General features: G+C 40.7%; 1 protein-coding gene across 2 annotated transcripts in view; it reads left to right on the top strand.

Moving 5' to 3' along the window:
• Positions 1 to 20,558, top strand: part of SORBS2 (sorbin and SH3 domain containing 2) — a 3,647,154-nt gene that overhangs the window by 1,225,373 nt on the left and 2,401,223 nt on the right. For both annotated transcript variants that reach the window (XM_044062620.1, XM_044062621.1), the window contains one exon: positions 11,410 to 11,502. In XM_044062620.1, coding sequence (XP_043918555.1) covers positions 11,410 to 11,502 — 93 coding nt within the window. The remainder of the gene's footprint in view (positions 1 to 11,409; positions 11,503 to 20,558) is intronic.

Here is a 20,558-nt window from a genome sequence, read left to right as displayed (position 1 = left end):
GGGTTGTTTGTAGGAATTCTGGTAAGGAAGGAGCTGAACATATGATGGAGGAGCTGTCTGCATATTGAATGATGGTTGAATGCTGGGTGGCTGTGCTGAGTCTGGTGGTATGCATGGTGAAGAGCAATGGATAGAGAATTGAGCCTTGGGGTACTCCTACTAAGACCAGTAATAGGGTGTAAAGTTAATTTTGCTACTTAACTGCCTGTTGGTGGTAAGTTAAGTAGCTGAGAAACCAGAAGAGGGCTGGCTGGGTTAGGTTTAAGGAAGCTAGCTCATTTAGTAGTTTTTGATGGGATACTGTATCAAAGGCCTTAAACATATCAAGAAAGATAAACAAGACGAGCTGGCTGTCATTTCTAAGCTGGTTTATTGAGTTTGTAAAACTAGCAAAGGCAGTGGTTGCACTGTGTTTAGGTCTGAAGCCATGTTCAGATGCAAATAGGAGATTATTGCTTAGCAGATAATCAAGAAGTTGTCTGTGTATGCATTTTTCAAGAATCTAGGCTATGGGAGGAGGAAGGCAGTTGGCCTGTTGTTTGAGAACTCAGTAGAGGAGCCACCTTTGTGAAGAGGTATGATATGAGACTTTCCAGAGTTTGGGAATGTACTGCTCAGGAATGGAATGGTTTATTAGGATAGATATAGAATGGTTTATTAGGATAGATATAGGGTAGGAGATGTCATCTGGTACTAGCTTTAGAAATGCATTGGGGAGTTGGTCAGCTGCGAGAGAGGAGGGCTTATATTTGGAAAAATGTTTTTTGATGGTATTAGTTTGAATTGGTTTGACTGAAAAAGGAATTGAGGGTTCTGTCTAATTCATTAGGAATAGATAGGAGGGTCTTGCTGTTGTTTTTTTACTAGGGAGAGTATAGAGTTGATAAAGTGTGAATTAAATTGTGAGGCAATGCTAGCTGTGGAATTTGTTGTGGTTGGAGCTGGAATTGTGATCTGTCCAGGCTTTAGTAGTTGTTTGATGGCTCCCCAAAATTTCTGGGGATTGTTTTTTTTTTTTATTGCATTGTTGTATAGTATAGCTTTTTGTCATGCTAGATTTTTTTTTTGGCAAGGTTGCGTAATTGATGGTAAGTAAAAAGGGAGTCTTGATTTTTGATCTTGTGGTATACAGACCAGGCTGTGTCTCTCTGATTGAGGAGCAGCTTGGTGTTATACCATGATATATGCTTGGAGTTAGACCTGGTCTTTCTAAGGGGAGCTAGGTTGTTTAGGATATTGAGAAATTTGTCACTGAAATATTGAACAGCCGCGTCAAGATGCAGATAGTTTAAAGGGGACCAGTCACATTTTTGTTGTAGAAGATATTTGACGACTTCAGGGGAGAAATGCCTCTTGTTGCGGACAAGTTTGTAAATGATATTTTTAGTAGGGCAAATGCGGTGGCTAAGAAGGTAAGTGGGTAGGTGATCATTTAGACTGTCAGGGAGACAGCCAGATTGGTGACAGAGAGTTTGTTTGTAAGTGCCCAGTCTAGGATAGAATCTTTTTTGTTATGTTTGTCAAATCTGGTAGGATATTGTACAATATGACAGAAACCATGGAGGTTAATAAAATAAGAGGGATTTTCCAAGGAGCAGGTGTACATGTCCATATTATAATCCACCATTATTATTGCTTCTTGACTAAAAGTTGAGGCACACCAACAAAGAAGGTTTTCAATAATGTCTGTGTTGTTACCTGGGTATATATAAACAGCTATTATAATTATGTGTTTCTTGGAGTTTAGTTGAAGGCAGGTGATTAGAATTTCATTATTCAAAGGCCTGGGGGTTCATATGAAGTCTTTCTAGTTCGATAGTATTCTTGTATATTACAGATATGCCACTGCCTCATTTGAGTCTTGTCATGTCTATGGATGTTATAACCATGGGTTAGGACTGCTAATTCAGGAGAGTATTAGGTGATATTTGCATGAAATTCATGAGTTTTATTTAGCTTGCTTTTTAGGTTCATGTTTAATATTAAACGATTGGAGCTACTTCATGGGAGATTAGTGATGTTTGGGGGGTAAGGGTTGTTTTGAGTGAGAGGAGTTTGATTTAGGGGTTGAGGTCCTGGATTAGGATGTATGTCACCTCTTAGTTTGATCAGGATAGAAATGAATAGAAATAAGTGTGTGAGTTTGGTAAATAGATTGACATATTTGGGCAGTAAATGTGGAGTTAACTGAGTGCGTGTATATTTAAATGTGAAGAGTTCTGTATTGGAGCTGTTGTAAAGGTATGGAGATATGATTATGTTGTTTAAAGAAGTATGGGGTGTGGTGTTGAGTGGGTTAGTGGGGGAGTAGATAGTTATGACCTGTTGTGTTTGATAACAAGTCAATTTATAGGTCAATTTTTAAGTGAGTACAATCACTCTATAGCCAGACCAAAGCAATTAGTAAAGAGATGAAAGTAAAATAGGTTTGTTGTTATTTCCTGAGTCTAAATACTTGGCATGCATATGCAGTATAGTCTATTGGTCAAGCCAAAGGAAACAGAAGCCAACTTAGTAAGGGGTCCTACTATTTCACAGAGCAGGCATGTATTTGACTGATTAAAGTTAATATGCGACAAGGGTCTTCATGATAACTGTGCTTATATGAAACAGTGACAAAGTCTCAGTAACCTTGTATGTACATATAGTGACCGCATGTAATGAAACAATGACAAAGTCTCAGTAAACTTGTTTGTAGATGTAGTGACCACAGGCTCTGAATTGAAAGGAAGAAAAAATAAACTCTGCTAAGCTGTAACATTATATTGAGAGAAAAGAGTTAGCACTTATACAAAAAACAGATGGTGGAAGGACTATAGTAACTCATAGCAAAGGGAAATATGAGGACAGAGTGATGGTAAAAAGTTTATGCATGTAAGCTCAAAGTAGTTGTAGCAGAAAGGATACTGATAGAAAGCCACAGTAATGCCATGTGAATATACATCTGCACTGAAAAATTATCAGAACATAACACTACACTGATAGGCATAATATAGTACCATCACTTAGAATAATTCATGGGATTAACCAGTACCTCAAGACAGTATTGCATTTATCTATTTCTCTATCTATATCTATATATCTGTATCTAATCTATATGTGTCTATCTATATATCTGTGTCTATATATCTATATCTATTTATATCTATCTATCTATATATATATATATATATATATATATATACACACACACACACACACACACACACACACACACACACACACACACACATACACACAAAGGTTATCTGATCTGAGTGAAATTATTACCAGTATAACACAGTACCAAAATCTTTACACTATTTTACAGTCTTACAACCAATAGAAGTGTAATAACATATAACACATACCTGCTCTATGAAGGAAGATAATGAATGCGTTTAAGAAGAGAAAACACTGAGGGGATATTTAGCAATACTTTCTACTATAGAGACACCCCACACTCATGTCAATTTATAAGTCACTTTTATAAGTGAATGCAATCACTCACTTATAAGTGATCTTTTAGCAAGGATGGGAGTGAAAGGTCCAAGCTGATCCAGGCAATCTAGAAGATATTTCAGGCCTCCTTTTCTAAAATTTCCAAGGGATTTTTGATCTCTTCATCCAGTTTTGGTAAAAAACAGGATAAACAGTCTCAACAAAATATAGGTGAACAGACATTTAATAAAGAAATGGCAAGGGAGTTCCAAACTAAAATCTCGCAAAACCAAGGACAGTCCATCAACTCTGAATGACTATTCAAAATATCTGGTGACCCACTGCCACCTACCACCATGGCCCCTTTTTAGTTTCATACAAATGGGTTCTGAAAATCACTCATCAAGTTTACAGATGGCAGTGGGAGGAAATTCCTCATCTTCCAGAATACAGTATTTTGTTTCCACCAGTACTTCATCATATTCTGTTCCAAGGAGTGATAGAACCAGTTTTTTCCTTCCCAGATGGGGAAGCGCTTTTTTATTCAAGGATGATCCTAGTGCCAAAGAAAAAAAATGCTTGAGACCAGTTCTGGATCTTTCATTAAAACCTGCTTGTGATAGTGCCCAAATTCAGAATGATGGCATTCACAACATATTACCTCTTTTTCCTCTTTCAGATTTCCTGCTAACCTTTATCACATCATTCTTAGGGTTTTGTGTGTCTGGATCACATTATTGTTTTTCTACCTTACCCTTTGGACTATCCACTGCACTAAGAGTGTTCACAAAGTGTCTAACAATAGCTATAACTCATTGCAGTCTACAAGTTATCCACATTTTTCCATATTTAAATGACTTGCTTATCTTTGCAGAGTCTTTTTCAAAGTGTCAGCAGTCTCTTTGTCTCTATCACTCTCTTGGGTGAATGCTCTCTTACACAAGCTGGGATTCAAAGAGCATATTCAAAAGTCTTTCTTGACTCTTTCAACACAGGATTATGTTCCTGAGATGTCAGCTAGACATATCAGTTCAAAGAGCTTTTCTTCCGCACAAAACATAGATCTATATATAGATATATTTCTAAGGTTTTTCATTCAGTTTGGTCACTGTAAGGCAGTACCTCAGGATTTTGGGTCTCATGGCATCTGTGATTCCTATGATATCCCTGGCAAAACTCCACATGAGAAAGATACAGTGGTTCCTGAAATCTCTTTGGTCCCAACACCAACACCATTTCTCTTTTCAAAAGCTAGTACTGGGGTTTGTCAGAATAGAAATCATTTGGTGGAGACAACAGATGCCCTTAAATCCACATCTCACCTTCTCCCTCCATGCCCCAAAACCACAAGTCACCACAGATGCCTCAGACATTGCTTGGGGAGCAATTTTAGGAGGGATAAAAAGTGTAGGGGTGAGGGACACCAAGGGGAGATGCAAGCACATAAATGTAAAAGAGATGCTTTCCCTGATCAAGACACTCAATTCTCTGAACCATCTTTAATCTGTGGCACCTCTTAATCAGACAATAACACAAACATGTAGTACATCAGCAATCAAGTGAGAACCAGGTTGTACCCTCATTGCAGACTAGCCATCTTAGTTTGGGATATAACTTCACAGAACAGTCTCAGTCTACAGGCATACAAGCTGAGCAGGTCAGGGCAGACCATCATGAATGGAAACTGGGTCAGGGGGTCTTCCAAGATTTCATCCATCTGTGGGGCATTTCTCAAGTAAACACCTTTGTCTTCTCTCAGAACAATCAGATGTTCAAATTACGTTCCAGGATTCCATTTAACTCATTACAGCCGAGTGACGTCTCCAGGCGTTTCTGCAGTTACACCCTACTGCTCCTCTAGGCGTCAAATACTGCCTGTTCATATTTGCATTAATAATTCCAAAACCATGTTACATACAAGGTATTGGAAATTTTTATCTTGAAGCATACATGATAGCAAACACAATTGTATTGATATATGACCTCTGTCAATGGGTATTTGTTAAAAATGTAAGGTGATAACTTCAATTTTTAAATACTGAAGCCATGCCCACTAGGGGTTAAAGGTATACACTCAAAAGAGCTCTACTGGAGGGAATGAAGGCCTGGAAGACAGATGCCTTTTCTTTTCCTTGGACAGGTATACTGTTTTGCACTTTCCACTAATATCAAGGGTAATTCTGAAGATTTACAAGAAATCTCCCAAGATCATTTTCTTGACTCCCTTTTGGCCAAGGCAAGAATGGTTCTCCCTTCTTCGGCCAGGGGCAGTTACAGCAAGTTTCTTATTAGAGTAGATCAACTCACACAAGAACAAGGATATTTGATACACCCCAACATAAGTCAATTTCAGTGGACTGCCTGGATGATGGGGTCTTAATTTGTTTTAGGCACCTGTTTAGTGAGGATGTGCAGCAGCTACTAAGAAGTCAAGAAAGCCTGCTACTAGAAAATCATATATTAGCTAATGGAAAAGGTTTTCTGATTGGTGGCAACAACATATCCAACACCCATTCATGTCTAGTTGTTCTCAGGTTTTACAATGTTTGTGTCAGTTACTATTATATGGCCTTTAAAATACATCTATCAAGGTTCATTCATTGGCCATTTCAGCATGTCTGTCCATGAATGCTAAACGAAAACTGGAAACACGAACACAAAGTCTTCTCAACTGTTCAGAAATTCACTTTATTGTAAACACAAAAGTACTGAAAACTGAATAAGATTAAACGCTTTTCGTTTAACACTTTGGCTAAACTTCTTCAGATAAACATCAGCTAAAATTGCATGCTTATAAAACACACAAATACCTAGTTTAAACCTCAGCTAAATGTGCTTCATCCCTATCTGCAGGTAAGTAATGTATACAAGAAATATAAAACCATATAAAAATATATAAAAAAGTATGTATATGTAATCAAATGTATATAAATATATATACTAGGTATTTATTTCTCTGTAAAACGACACCCACAGTGATTTTCAAAGTTAATTGATTTTAAACACGTATCTAATTAAGCTCAATGAGCAGTGTTTTATATGCATGTAATTTTAGCTGATGTTTATCTGAAGAAGTTTAGCCAAAGTGTGTTTTACAATGAAGTGGATTTCTGGTCAGTTGAGAAGACTTTTGTGTTTCCACGTCTGTCCATGAACCCTCCTCTTTCAATGCAGGCATATGTCGAAATGTTTTTGAAAGGGTTTGGCATAATAGGCCTCCAGGAAAACTGTGCTCCCTCCTTGGGCTCTTAATTTTTAAGCTAACACTTGCTCCATTTGAACCAGCTAACCTGGCTGACTTGAGTTTACTAATACTGATTTTAATGATTGCTCTGACCTCTGCAAGAAGGGAATATGAGTTTCAAGCTCTTAAGGTGAGTCAACATGATCTCATTTTCCTTAGGGACAGAGTTTCTTTCAGAACATATCCTGTTTTTATGCATAAAATGTTGTTCGAGTTCAGTTATGCTAAACTATCCATCTCCTTTTCTTTCCTGAACCTAAAAAGGAGGGAAAAAGAATACTCCAAACCTTGGATGTCCACAGACAATCCAGATACTATCTTGGCAAAACTAAATCTTTCCAGTCTTTGGATCAGTTGTGAATTTCTTGTTCATAAGTCCATAGGTGCTTAGTGGCTAATGACCATAAGGACCTTTTTAAGCCTAGACATGCATCCCAGATCTCTGACAACTTCTTGTACCCTTGATAAGCATAAGCAGGGGTTTTAGAGATGAAACATTTACAACCAGTAGCCTAATAGATGCGCCATTTATAGGCTGTCTGTGTCCTTTAGAGACATAGATGCCAAAACAGGGATGAATTTCCTGTTCCACATCCAGTTGTCCAAGTTACACTTGTATTGGGTTAGGGAAGAACTCTGCTTCACATAGATGGTGAGCCTCATCCACAGAAGGGGTAGTATCTGGGATGCATACCTGTCACTCCTGTAGGTCCTATTTGTATCGCAGGCAAGGTTTAAGTCATTTGAATGGGTAATTCTGGTACTGTTTGTTTTGCAGAAGGTCCATGGGAGGGGGGGTCTGACAGATGATTACTAGGCTAAAGACCCAAGGAACCTTATTAAGGCTAGCTGTGCTTCCCAAGGTGCAATTAAACCCTGTACCCTGTGTGTATAAAGTAAACACCTTAACCGTTATGCCAACCCACAACCACTGGGTTGTAAAGGCAAGAAGAGGAGACAACCTGTGTCAAAACAGACTATTTCCAAATGGTTGTCTAAGGATATTACCTTTTGCAATACTCACCGTAATAAAACTGTTCCATGTAGGGTCAAGGCCCACTCTACCTGGGCCTTGGCTCTATCTGCGGCTTGTTTAAAGCGTTGCATTTTACACATATTTTAGAAGTTGCTACTTGGGTCCTCGGTACATACTTTTACAAAGCACTGTAAACTTGATTCCATCACTAGGTCCATATCTAACTTTGCTTGGGCTATTCTCCAGGCATTCCTAAACTGTTCCACTTTCACCACCCAAATGTGGTTATCCGGGGTAATCTACCTATATAATGTAAGACTTCTGCAGCACTGTTCAATGTGTTGAATATAGTACAGTTGTGTAAGCAAACTTACCATAACAGTAGATATTCATATGATCGCTGCTGTAGTAAAGCTCCCCCCCTAGTTTTTGGAGTGCTTTTTATGCCAGGTTTTGGAAATTTTTTTTTGTTCCTAGCTTTGTCCTTTCATGACCCAACCTCTCCCTCTCTCTCTCTCTCTCTGTCTGTCTGTCTGTTGGCAAGACAGTTCTGAAGGGCTTCACACTCACTCTTGTCTTTTAATCATCTCATCTCAAGTTGCCTGCCAGTTTGAGTGCATGAAAGGTTCCCTTAAGCTTTGGAAGCTGGCTGGCTGTTATATCCTTGGCAGGATATACCCCATATAGCTAACTACTGTACCAGTGATCATTTAAATATCTACTCTTATGGTAAGCAGCTGTACTTTTTTAAACCAGCCACTCAGCTGGTCAGTAATGTTTATGGATAAGATGGCATTAAAGAATAAATAGTAATCACCTAGGTCAGATATCTTGGAGAGAACCACAAATACAACACCGGTCAAATTATTTTTATCTGTATTTATTGTGATGTCATCATAAAGTATCCATGTGGCAGTCATAGTGACTTTCCAATTCCAGAACCAATTCTGGTGTTTGTAGATCAGTTGTTATTGCTGGACAGAATTATCCATTGAGAAAGATTAACTTCTGTACATTTTCCTTGGGGTTAGAAGAATTGAAATGGGACAGAAGTCTACAGAGGTTTTCCTATTGCAGGCCTCCAAATGAAGGGTACAATATTTTGTGTAAAGGCTCCATTAAAATATGGTGAAGGGAGGGAGGGAGAGTCTGCAAGGTTGCCTTTACAAGGGGAGAGGAACCAGATTTGTAACTGGTTATTTCAAGAAGAGGTGTCATGTTTAAGAGCCCGTAATTTGATGTATATATTTTTTATATTTGTGTGTGTATGGCTGTGTGTGTGCGTGTGCGTGTGTGTGTGTGTGTGTGTGTGTGTGTGTGTGTGTGTGTGTGTGTGTGTGTGTGTGTGTGTGTGTGTGTACATATATATAATTAAATTATTTATTTTAATATATGTTAACCTGGTTAGCCCACTGGACACTTTCTAGGGGTGACTCGGGAGCACTGTCTTGTTATGCCACTTTCTCAGAGCCACACAGTGGGCAAATGGAGATGGATGGAATCAACCCCTCTACATTTAACTGCATAAATCAGCTGGTTAACAACTCACAGCCTTAGTTACGTGTGTTAACTGCTAGATTCAAATTACAGGATGAATTTGGGGGGGGGGTCTGTTCTAGTAAATATTGGAGGTGTAAAGTATTTTTTGGGGGTACAGTTAAAATTAGGTAGATTAAAAAGGATAAATTGCTCATGAATTTTTTTGTACATTGTGATTCTTTAGGAATGTTCATAGGTTCATAGGTTCATAGGTTGGTACTAGGCTATCAGCCCTAGGGCCTATACAAGCCTAGCCATAACAATTCCCTGACTATTTCTTCCCACATTATTTACTTTCCTGGACCCCTGTCTAGCAGGGCGACTGACGTGATCCCTGGGGTGAATTTCCTTTCTCCCATCCAATCGTCAAGGTTCCTCTTGAAGAGGTCCAAAGAGGCACTCTGCTTGACATGTATGGGCAATCTATTCCAGAGTCTGGGGAGTCTCTGGGTCAGGAACCTATCCCTCCAGCATGTTTTGTTTATTGTGATGACAAGGTTTAGATCCCTGGAGTGTGTAGCTCTGAGGGATTGGGATTTCTTTAAGTGTAGCATGTCCAACAGCTCTGGGTTTGACATGGCCTTGTATGTTAAGCAGAGATCGCCTCTGTGCACTATGTTGTTGTGTCTTTCGGCTTTTCCCGGTTAGGGGTCACCACAGCGGAACTCCAGTCTGCTAATAATTGGCAGTAGATTTTTACGTGCCGAGTTGCCAGCTCTGACGCATAACCTTCAACGAAGGTACGCCCATTCACACATGTCTCCAGACAGAAGACGCTCTAGCTGAGAATCGAACGGGACAATGTCTTACTGTGAGGCGACAATGCTACCGCAGCACCACCACACTATACCATATAATAATTTTGTCTGGTTCTCCCTTCTGTTGTCAGGCTTTTGAGTAGAAGACAGTAATTTTTAGAGTTCCCTCTATAAATATAAATTGGCATTTGAAACGGTAAGCAGAAAGAGCTCTCAGAGGAAATGTTTAGAAGAAGTCAATAAATACATTCAGAGAAAAGAACAGCAGCACAAAGTCAAAGCAGTTGTTTTCCATATGCAGCATAGAACACTGCTAAACCATGGCCTGATGTTATGAGCCAAGGAAGGGAAACACTATTTGAGATTATTATGATCCTGAATAACTGGACATCTTTACTGGTAAAGACAATAAAATACTACGCACATTTGAAACAGCATAAGACATGGGCTCTTTCCTTTCGGCTTGATGCCTATTTTTCACAGCCATGTTCATTGTTTTACTGCTGGTTACAGTGACTTTATTTCAGAATGACTACAGCAACCATATCACTACATTCTCTGAAACAAAGGTGATAAAAATTTAGTTGATGCCCAGCACTGAGTGTTCAATGAATTACAATCACTAAACATTTCTATGTGTGTGTGATTTATTCTGCTGAATATGTGCACTTGGCTTTAATACACATACTACTGGCTATAATCGTCAGTTCTGAATTCCAAGAGAGTATACCTAATACAGTATGCAGTTATCTCCATGGTTACACTCGTGTTCCTACATTCTTATTTTGACAACACATCAAATTAATTTTTTAATCTGCTATACAGGTGAACAGTGCACATTTCTAAGAATAAAAGTAATATGGTAACAACACCTTTGACACATCTGGTAGGTTTTTATTCCAGCACAACACTAACCAGTCCTATTCCCATCAGGCTTTTAAATATTAAACTATTGTAAGCATGCAGGAATGTTATGGCAGATATGCACATATGAAAATGTAAACAAGTGTGTATACTCGTTTTTGTGTGTTTATAGACAGACAGTGAATGTTTAGAATTATGGATCTGTTTTAAGCAATAGTTATGAAATAAATATGTACATATATATTTATATAAGTAAAGTGTATGTGTCATAAATGGAACTGTGAATGACTTGGCATGGGGTATTGTGAAAATTTTCTTCTTCCTTTTCAGCATACCTTGCACTTACTCACCATCTAATCTAAAAATAATGCTATGACCATTATCAGAAAGTATTGATATCAACCCTTTGACAGTTTCTGCAAGAGCATCCCTTTGCAATTAGTGTCACTGCATTAGCATATCTTTTTTTTCTAACTCATGCATTAATTCTATTATTTTTCTTCTCTTTTTTTTTTGATGCTTGACACGTTCTTTTCCCTATTCCATGATGTTGCATGTGCTTGCTCCCTGTGTCTTGGGCCTGTGCCTGCACAATTCTTTGCTTCCAGACAGTGGTGGGTATGCTCGAAAACGTGCTGCTATGTCTGTCACTTTAGCTGCGGTGAAAAGAGTGCAAAGTTCTCCAAATCTACTGGCAACAGGTATAGCAAACTAATGTACTAATTCTACACAGTGTTTAAAAATATTGATCATTTGACATTGACTGAAACAGTGGACTAGATTTCCAAATAAAATGCAGACTTCCTCACATTTGAGAGAGTTCACAAGTAATAGCAGATTAAGTAAGCATTTATACATATTTCAGTATCTTTAACTTTCTCAGCCTACTAAACTCTGTACTTCAAGGGAGACCAGCAAGTAAATGCAGAATGTTGCATATTCTCATTAGCTGTTCTGCTTGCATACTACAAAGATAGAGATAACTTGTAAGAGATCCTAGAGCCTGGCCATAACTCCAGTTCAGTAACTTTAATTTTTAATTTCAGTGCCAAGAGATTGTTTTTTGAAATCTGAATTAGAATTTTAACTGAATGCAACTGTATCTTAGTATACTCTAACCTATTCTGATACTAATCCATGTGATGAAAATTTAGAATTTAGTAAATCTTATAATTCTAAAACCTGAGTGTCAGACCTAAACAGAGCAGTTTTTATGACGCATAATGAATGGGGTTTATATAAGCATGGGACACATTTGAGTCATTTTACATTAAGGAACTCATAAGGCTTAATTTAAACATTTGGTGCATCTTAACTTTTTGATATGGGGTCAGCATAGCGGATTCACAAAACTGGAAAAAGTATACTAAAAACAGTTGTAGGAAGCTATAATCTGATGTTGTTAATCTTCCTTCATTCCTTACTGATGGGTTATCAATTCCGTCCTCGGAACCGAGCCGGCCAATATCAAGCACGCGTCAGCCAAAAACTCTCGAGCAAAGGTCCTACCCAGAACGCTCTGCTCCCTGTTACCTCAGATCTCGTTTGCCGCATTGCTGTACAGCCGTGTCAAGCCACTCTCTCAGCTAAGTGTCTAATTTTTTAAAAGTTTATACATTGTTCTTACTTTAAATTTTTCTCAAAAGTTTATTCTAGTATTTTCCTACCCTATCGTACACTTTAGACTCTCTCCCTTTAGTCTTTTCCCTTTATTACCCTCTTTTCTTATCTTGTGGTAATTCTCCATTACCATCATTGGTAATCCTTCCTCTCTCTTCTTACCCTTTTTTGGGTAGCCTTTCTTCTCCACACCAGTTATGTCGGATAAGAAAAGTAGCGTTGGTTTCAAGCAGTGAAAGGATTGCGGCTGCAAGTTACCACTTTCCGATGGCCATGACTTATGTATATACTGTCTTAATGTCTCCCACCTGACTGTGGATCTTCCATGTGGGATTTGTAAAAATTTCTCTGCCAGTACTCTCAATGAGAGGAAAAATAAGTTAATTTTGAAAGGTTTCCTCAAGCCTCCTTTCTCAGAGGGTATTTCAGGTTCGGAGGGCTCACCCCCTTCTGTTAAACCCAGTAAGAGGTGTTCTTCCTCTTCTTCATTGAAGTTGCTCCCTTTTTCTTCCCTCTGGAGATCGTAGGGAGTTGACTCATAAGAAGGTGAAAGTGATTACTACTTCGGTGCTGCCACCTGTCGGCTCCAGGCTCGGCACCACCCCAAATGATTTTGACTACAGCCATGTCTCCTTTATCAATACCGGCACTGGAGGTCCCGGTGCAGACAGCTATGGTAACCGACAGCTCTGTTGCAGCCCTTTACGGCACCATCAATACAGGTTCAGTCCTCTTCGGCACCGTTGGTACAGTCACCTTTGGCTCCAAGTATGACTCTTCTCTACTCCACGGTGCAGACATTTTCGGCACTGATATGTGCTTCGGTGCAGTCCTTCTCAGCGCTGCCCTTATTGCCAGTGCAGATGCTTTCTACTATGGCACCGTACCCTTCGGGGCAGACTTTTGCCTTTACGGTGCAGACACCTTCAACTACTATGGCGCTGACATCATTGGCGCAGACTATTTCCATGCCGTTTTCTTTGGTGCAGGCATCTCAGCTCCATGCTCTGCACCTATTGAATTAGCAAGGACCAAATATTCTCCTTCATGGGATCCTTTTGCTTCCAGTCAATATAGTCCTTTCCTAGAAAGGCCAGAATTGCCATCAGCTTTCTCCATGAGGTCAACCAAGAGTCTCTCTGAACAGGATGTGTTGCGGCTTGTTGACCAGTTGCTTGTGGCCAGAGGTTTCTCACAACTGTCGAAGTCCACGTTCCCTCATTCAGGTGAACGTATATCTCCTCAAACTCCAATGTACACTCCTCCTTTGACTTCCACTCAAGTTTTGAAGCCTGTTACTCCAACAGCAGCTTCCCTTCTTTTGACTCCAATAGTGGATCTCACTTTGGAACCACAGTTGTCCTTGTGGTCCTCGGTGCATTGAGCATCGGGCTGTTCTCAGGCCAATGGCTGTGCCGTTGGGGAGGGAATTCCTGGCTCCACTCCGATTTTTTTCTATGGCACCCTCCAGGGATCCTCTCTCTCTTACTATTCACGGTCCTCTTGAGATTCCTGGTTTGGGGGCAGGCTCGTCGGGCCGGGGTGTGACCCCAGTTCCAAGGTTGTTGTGCTTGGTTCCGGGCTCCCATTCCTCCTTGGGCAGCCAGCCTTCCAGGCCATGGAGAGGGCGCTTTCCTCCACTGGCAAAGCTCACATGTCGGAGTTCTCTCCCCCTTCTGTGTCGCAACTGTCACAAGCCTCAACTTACAGACACCGGGCACAAGAGCCTCAGGTTTCTCCTCCTCAGGAGACCCCTTCTTTGCAGTCTTCCCCAGAACCTCCCACTGAGGAAGTACCCTGCAAAGTGTCATGTAAGAGGAAGTGCATGGTGTCCACTGAGGAGTCATTGACTGAAGATATGAATTTTGATGATGGGGAAAGGTCCCCATGGTCACCCTTTGATGAGCTGTCCTGTGGTGACATCCTCGAGATTCTTAGACAGAGGGATGACTAGAAGTCCTCTAATCCTTTCTCTGAGGAATCCGTATTCCTGCAGGTTTTTCGTGCCCAGCCCCCTATCTCCTGGGTCACCCTTCCTGCCAATGAACTCGGCCAGCTCATCGTCCAGTGTGCATGGAAGGCTCCTGGTACCCTGGAAGCAATACCTAGGAGACCAGATAAAATATTATCGCCCCAAGCTGAGGACCCACATTGGTCACGAGGTCTTTCAGTAGATGCTGTGATGGTGGCAGCTGCTACTAGGAAGGATTTGGCAGAAGAGAGTCAAACTGTCCATCCCCCCAACAAGGAGTCATAGGCAATTGACAGATTAGGGAAGCATGTGTTTGCTTCCTCGACCTTCGCTGTAATGTCTTTGAATTATTTGGCACATTTTACCAGGCTTCAGCGAGATCTTATCAACCAGTTCTCTGAAACCTTGGCAGGAGCTGTTTCTGACAAGGTCCGTGATAACATGGCTTCTCAGATAGGCACCCTAGAGTCCATTTCCAACTCTTCCATGCATCTAATTTCTCACGCAATGGAAGGGGTGGCTAGAGTGGCAGGCAAGAGTATAGTCGCCAGACGACATGCCTGAATGCACCTTTGCAACTTTGCGGACTCATTTAAGGCTTCCTTCATGAATGCCCACATAGAGGCCGCTTCTTTGTTTGGCCCTGAAGTCAAAAATACACTGGCAAGGTGCGAACCAGATGGCAAGACCCTGTCTGCTATTGGTGTCAGACACTCCACTCCTCAGCGATTCTACTCCAGAAATCAGAGGAGCGGAAAGATGTGGCACAAGAAATCACAGGGTTCTTTCCGGGATGCACGTGCTGAGTTCTCTCCTAGAGGCAGAGGGGGAAACTCCAATGGAAGACACCCCTTTCGGGGCAGAGGAGGTCCGAGAAACTGGGAACCAGAGATTCTTTCTCTGGCCAACCCTATCAGCACTCCTGAAGTGTTGCCCGACTGCTCACCTCTGGAAGCGGTCGGTGGTCGTTTCTCCGTGTACTCCGTTGCCAGGCAAAATATAGCCACTGACTCTTGGGTACAATGGATAATATCCCGAGGCTATCACATCTGCCCAATCTCATCAAGAGTGTTACCTGACATTCCACCCAGTCAAAGGAAGCAGCAGCACACGAAATCCAAAAGCTGTTACAAAAAAGAGTCATCCAGATAGTCCCCCCAGACCAAATAGGATCCGTTTTTTACTCAAGGTTCTTTTTAGTGCCAAAAAAGACAGGGGACTGGAGACCAATTCTGGATCTCAGTACACTAAACAAATTTGTAAAAACAGAGACATTCAGGATGGTCATGGTTCAGTCTGTCCTTCCTCTTCTGGAAGAAGACGATTGGATGTGCTCTGTAGATCTTCAAGATGCGTATTACCACATACAAATGGACAAATGCTCAAGAAGATACCTCTGCTTCTGAATAGGAGCTAGTCTCTATGAATTTCGAGCCCTGCCCTTCGGTCTCTCTACAGCCCCCAGAGTGTTCACAAAATGCATGGCAGTGGTTATCGCTCACTTGTGACTTCAAGGATTCCAGGCATTTCCATATCTAGACGACTGGCTCCTCACCACCCCCACCAAGCGTCTACTGGAAGAACCCCTGCAGTATACTGTCTTAACAGCTCAAAGCCTGGGAATCACTATAAACTGGGAAAAATCCAACACAACCCCAATTCAGTCTTTGGAATTTATATTGGTACTGTTGGACATGACAAATTGCACAGCATCCCTTCCAGAACACAGGATTCAGAGAATACGACAACAAGTTCAACCACTGCTCTGTCACCACAAATCTTCCGCTCGATCTATACTCCAGCTATTGGGGTCAATGGCAGCCTCGATTACCATTGTTCCTCTACCCAGATTCCACATGAGGCTTCTTCAATGGCTACTTCTCACTCAGTGGTACCCTCTACAACATCCTTTGTCTTTTCAGATAAGTGTAACTCAGAGATGCAAGCAAGATTTACTCTGGTGGATGTCTTGAAATCACCAACAATGGTCTCACCCTTTCAACCCCCATCAACCGATAGCCACTGTGACCATGGACACCTCCCTGATGGAGTGGGGGGGCTATGTCAGGGAAACTCTGTCCAAGGCACCTGGATGGAGATAGAAGCCCTTTTGCATATCAACGTCCTGGAGCTGGGGGCGGTGCTTCTAGTGTTGCAAGCATTTCACTCCATCCTTCCATCAGGGACTATTGTGATCCAATCAGACAACATGTCAGTGGCCTGGTACATCAACAAACAAGGGGGCACCAGATCTTACCCGTTATGCTGAGAGGCCTTGAGAATATGGCAATGGGCAATAGCTTACAACCGCTTGCAACACACATTCCCGGGAGTTCCAATGTGATAGCAGACAAATTGAGCAGGTGCATTCTACAACCTCACGAGTGGTCCCTCAATCCTCTGTTAGCGGCAAAAATCTTCAACCGCTGGGGCCAGCCTTGCTGTGACCTATTTGCCACCCCAACCCAACTACAAGTGCAGCAACTACTTTGCCCTAATCCCCCCTCGGGGACAGTCACCAAGGGATGCTCTAGTCCATGCTTGGCCCTCGGGTCTTCTTTATGCTTATGATCCTCTTCCCCTCATCTCCCAATTTCTGAAGAAAGCACGACAGTTAAAGAGCAAGATGATCCTCATTGCTCCATATTGGCCACGACAAGTCTGGTTTCCCTTCCTCTGGCCTCACCTGCTAGGTCAACCGTAGATCCTCAATCCATCCCCAACATTGATCTCCCATCCGCAGGGTCTGATTCACCCCAATCTAACAGCCCAGAAGCTGACAACTTGTTTTTTCTACTTCCAATGATTGCAGGGCATGAAAACCTCTCGTCTCCTGTGTGCAATATTCTTATTGCATCTCATAAATCGTCCACCAGACTAATCTATCTTAACAAATGGAAAAGGTTCTCTTTATGGGCAACAAATAAAAAATTAGACCCCTTGTCAGCCCCAGTCTCGGTGGTATTGGATTACTTATTACATCTTTTCCATTCTGGGGTGTCTGCCTCTACTATCAATGTACATTTAGCTGCCATCTCAAATTTCCATATTAATTTTCAAGATTCTTCACTTATGTCACACAGACTTTGTAAGACTGTCTTGAAAGGGGTTATCCACCTAAAACCTCCCTTTAGAGAACCGGTACAACCTTGAGATTTGGCTTTGGTTCTGCAAGCTCTAACAGCTCCCCCCCTTTGAACCTGCATCTTCATGTGCTGTAAAATATCTCTCTTGGAAAACTTTGTTTTTGATTGCAATCACATCGGCCAGACAATTGTCAGAACTTTAGGCCTTATGCATCAAACCTCCCTATCTTATCTTCCATAAGGATAGAGTATCAGTGAGAACTAATTCTACCTTTTTACCAAAAGTGGTGTCAGAGCAATCTATCAACCAATCTATTGACCTTCTAGTGTTCTTTCCTAACCATTCTAACAAGGGAGAGTATTGCCTGCACTCCTTGGATGTTCCTAGGCAAATACGATTTTATCTGGACAGAACAAAATCTACCCGTAAATCAGACCAACTGTTTCTGGCTTTTTATGGACCTAGACAGGGTCGTTCTGTATCAAAAGTTACATTGGCTTCATGGTTGAGAAATTGTATTACCTTTATCTACAACAAAAACAATCTCCCCTTGCCTCATAGAGTCAAAGCACATTCTACAAGATCTATGGCAACTTCAGCAGCTTTCCATGCTAAGGCTTCCCTCAGTGATATTTGCTCAGCTGCAACTTGGGCCAAACCTCATAACTTTATTCTTCATTACAAATTGGACTTGGCCTCCAGAGGTAGAGCTTCCTTTGGCTCCATGGTGCTCAGGAATGTCCTTCTATGAGGGCCACCAAGGATTACAGATAGCTGGGGACTCTGTCCCATCAGTAAGGAATGAACGAAGATTAGCAACATCAGATAAAGAAGCTATGTCTTACCATAATGTTCCATCTGTGTTGTTGATCTTCGTTCATTCATTACTTCCCACCCTCCGTTCCCCATCTGGAGGTTCTTGGTTGATCTCATATACTCCTTTCTCGTATGTCTGTTATGACCAGAGGTAGCCTCTACTTTTATCTATCAACTTGAAACTCGATCTGAGGTAACAGGGAGCAGAGCATTCTGGATAGGACCTTGGCTCGAGAGTTTTTGGCTGACGCAAGCTTGATATTGGCCGGCTCGATTCCGAGGATGGAACCGATAACCCATCAGTAATGAATGAACAAAGATCAACAACACAGATGGAACGTTATGGTAAGACATAACTTCTTTTTTCTGATACTGATCAATGAAATTATCTGGTATGTAGTATCACAGTGGATTAAAATGTGATTTTGCCCAGGTCTCTTATTTATCCTCTCCAAGAAAATTTAATGTGACATTTTATCTGTTTTATTTGAAAATCTGGTCCCAGCAGATGCCTTAATATTCATAACTTATGAATGCACTTATTTATTTAACAGAATGCTGGAAAATGCAAAAACAAAAATGTTTATAAATGCCCTGACCATAAATCATCTTTTCCACAGCATAGCACATTTGTATTGTTTTTATAACTCTGTATAAACAGTAAATTATGGAAAAGTGAACCTTTCCTAGAATGAAGGTATAATGTTTTGCTTTTGTATGCCATGATTACCAAAGACAGGCATGAAGAGTGGTTTTACTAAATGTTTGATATGTATTAAGTGTGCTGCATATTCAAGAGTAACTAGAGATTAATGAAAAACTGACTCAGACTATCTTTTAATGTGAAGGAGTAAAAAAATAGTAGATGATGTACAATATAAAATAGTATAAATTTCTATCTTTTCACCCAAGATGGCCAGCTGTAAAAGGCAAATAAAAATCTCTTCTTTATTACCCCATGTCATTACTGAGGTACTTGCAGCAAATAATTGCAGAGAGAGAGCAGAGCAGAAGTGAGATCCATATGTGTTTATCCTTCAGATGTGCAAACGCTGAAGTGCGACTGTGTTCTTATATAGATGACTAAAAGAATGACTCAGACTGTCTGATAATGTACTGTCCTATTTGTGATCCTAATATCACCCTTTTTATCTTGATCTTTAATTGAATTGCCAAATATGTGCTGTAACATTGTGATTATTTCACTTTAAAGCTCAATTTTCCTTTGACTCTTGTGACCTCCTATTGACTGTTCCATCTCCTTTCCCCTCCCCATGTCTACTTGTATGTTGCTCTTCACAGTGACCTAATCCCACCTCCCCAACCCACACACACACACACACACACACACACACACACACACACACACACATACACACATACAAACACAGTCATTGGAAGGCAGCTTTTCCTATTCGGGCTAGATTAAAAACATGTTTTATTGGAGAACAAGATGGCTACTATCCTGTCGGCACTGCAGCTTTTTAGCTCCAATGTACTCCCAAAGAAAATTGGCGCTATACGGTGCTGAGCTAAATGAAATAACTTAAATAGCTGCATTTAAGTATTTAAAACCTCAAGATCTGTCTGTATATGAACTTTAAAAATATTTCTGCAACCTAGAAAGAAGCTGATCCAGCTGGATTATATGTTTCCCAATAACCGGTACACAGCCATGAGGGACTGACGGTCTGATATCTAAAAACCTCAGGAAAAATAAAAGGATTCAAGGATGTCAAACAAAGATACAGGGATGGAAACACAAACTACAAAACTAAAATTCTCAATGATTGCCTTTCCAGAAAAGGAAAATATCACCAAAAAACTTAGAACTACTAGACAGCAGGAAATCCCTAAAATAACAGGTAAATCGAAACCGGACCAGTTGGCAAATATAGAAGACCTGAAAACAGTGCTGCATCCGATCCAACAAGCCATACAAGATCTCTCCAAATAGTTCCAGTCTTTTGGTGATTCACTTAATTAAATCCTAACAAGGATGTAGAAAACAGAAGCAAGGATTTTCGACAATGTAAATAAAATAAATCAGACATAGAAGGAAGATGAAAGCAATGTACAACTTACACAAGATTTACAAGCTAAAGTTACTGATTTGGAAGCAAGATCTAGACACAACAACATCATCCATGGAATTCCTGAACATTTCCTACACCCTAACTTCATAAACACGATCGGTCAAATCCTCTGCTCTCTACTTGAAAACCTGAATGAGTCTAAGCAAATTGTGATTGAGAGAGCTCA

Source organism: Protopterus annectens, chromosome 2.part1 (assembly GCF_019279795.1).
Source record: "Protopterus annectens isolate FY-2018-M chromosome 2.part1, PAN1.0, whole genome shotgun sequence".
Classification (NCBI taxonomy): domain Eukaryota; kingdom Metazoa; phylum Chordata; order Ceratodontiformes; family Protopteridae; genus Protopterus; species Protopterus annectens.
Note: the sequence above shows the minus strand (reverse complement) of the source record. Positions and strands in the feature narration are given on the sequence as shown.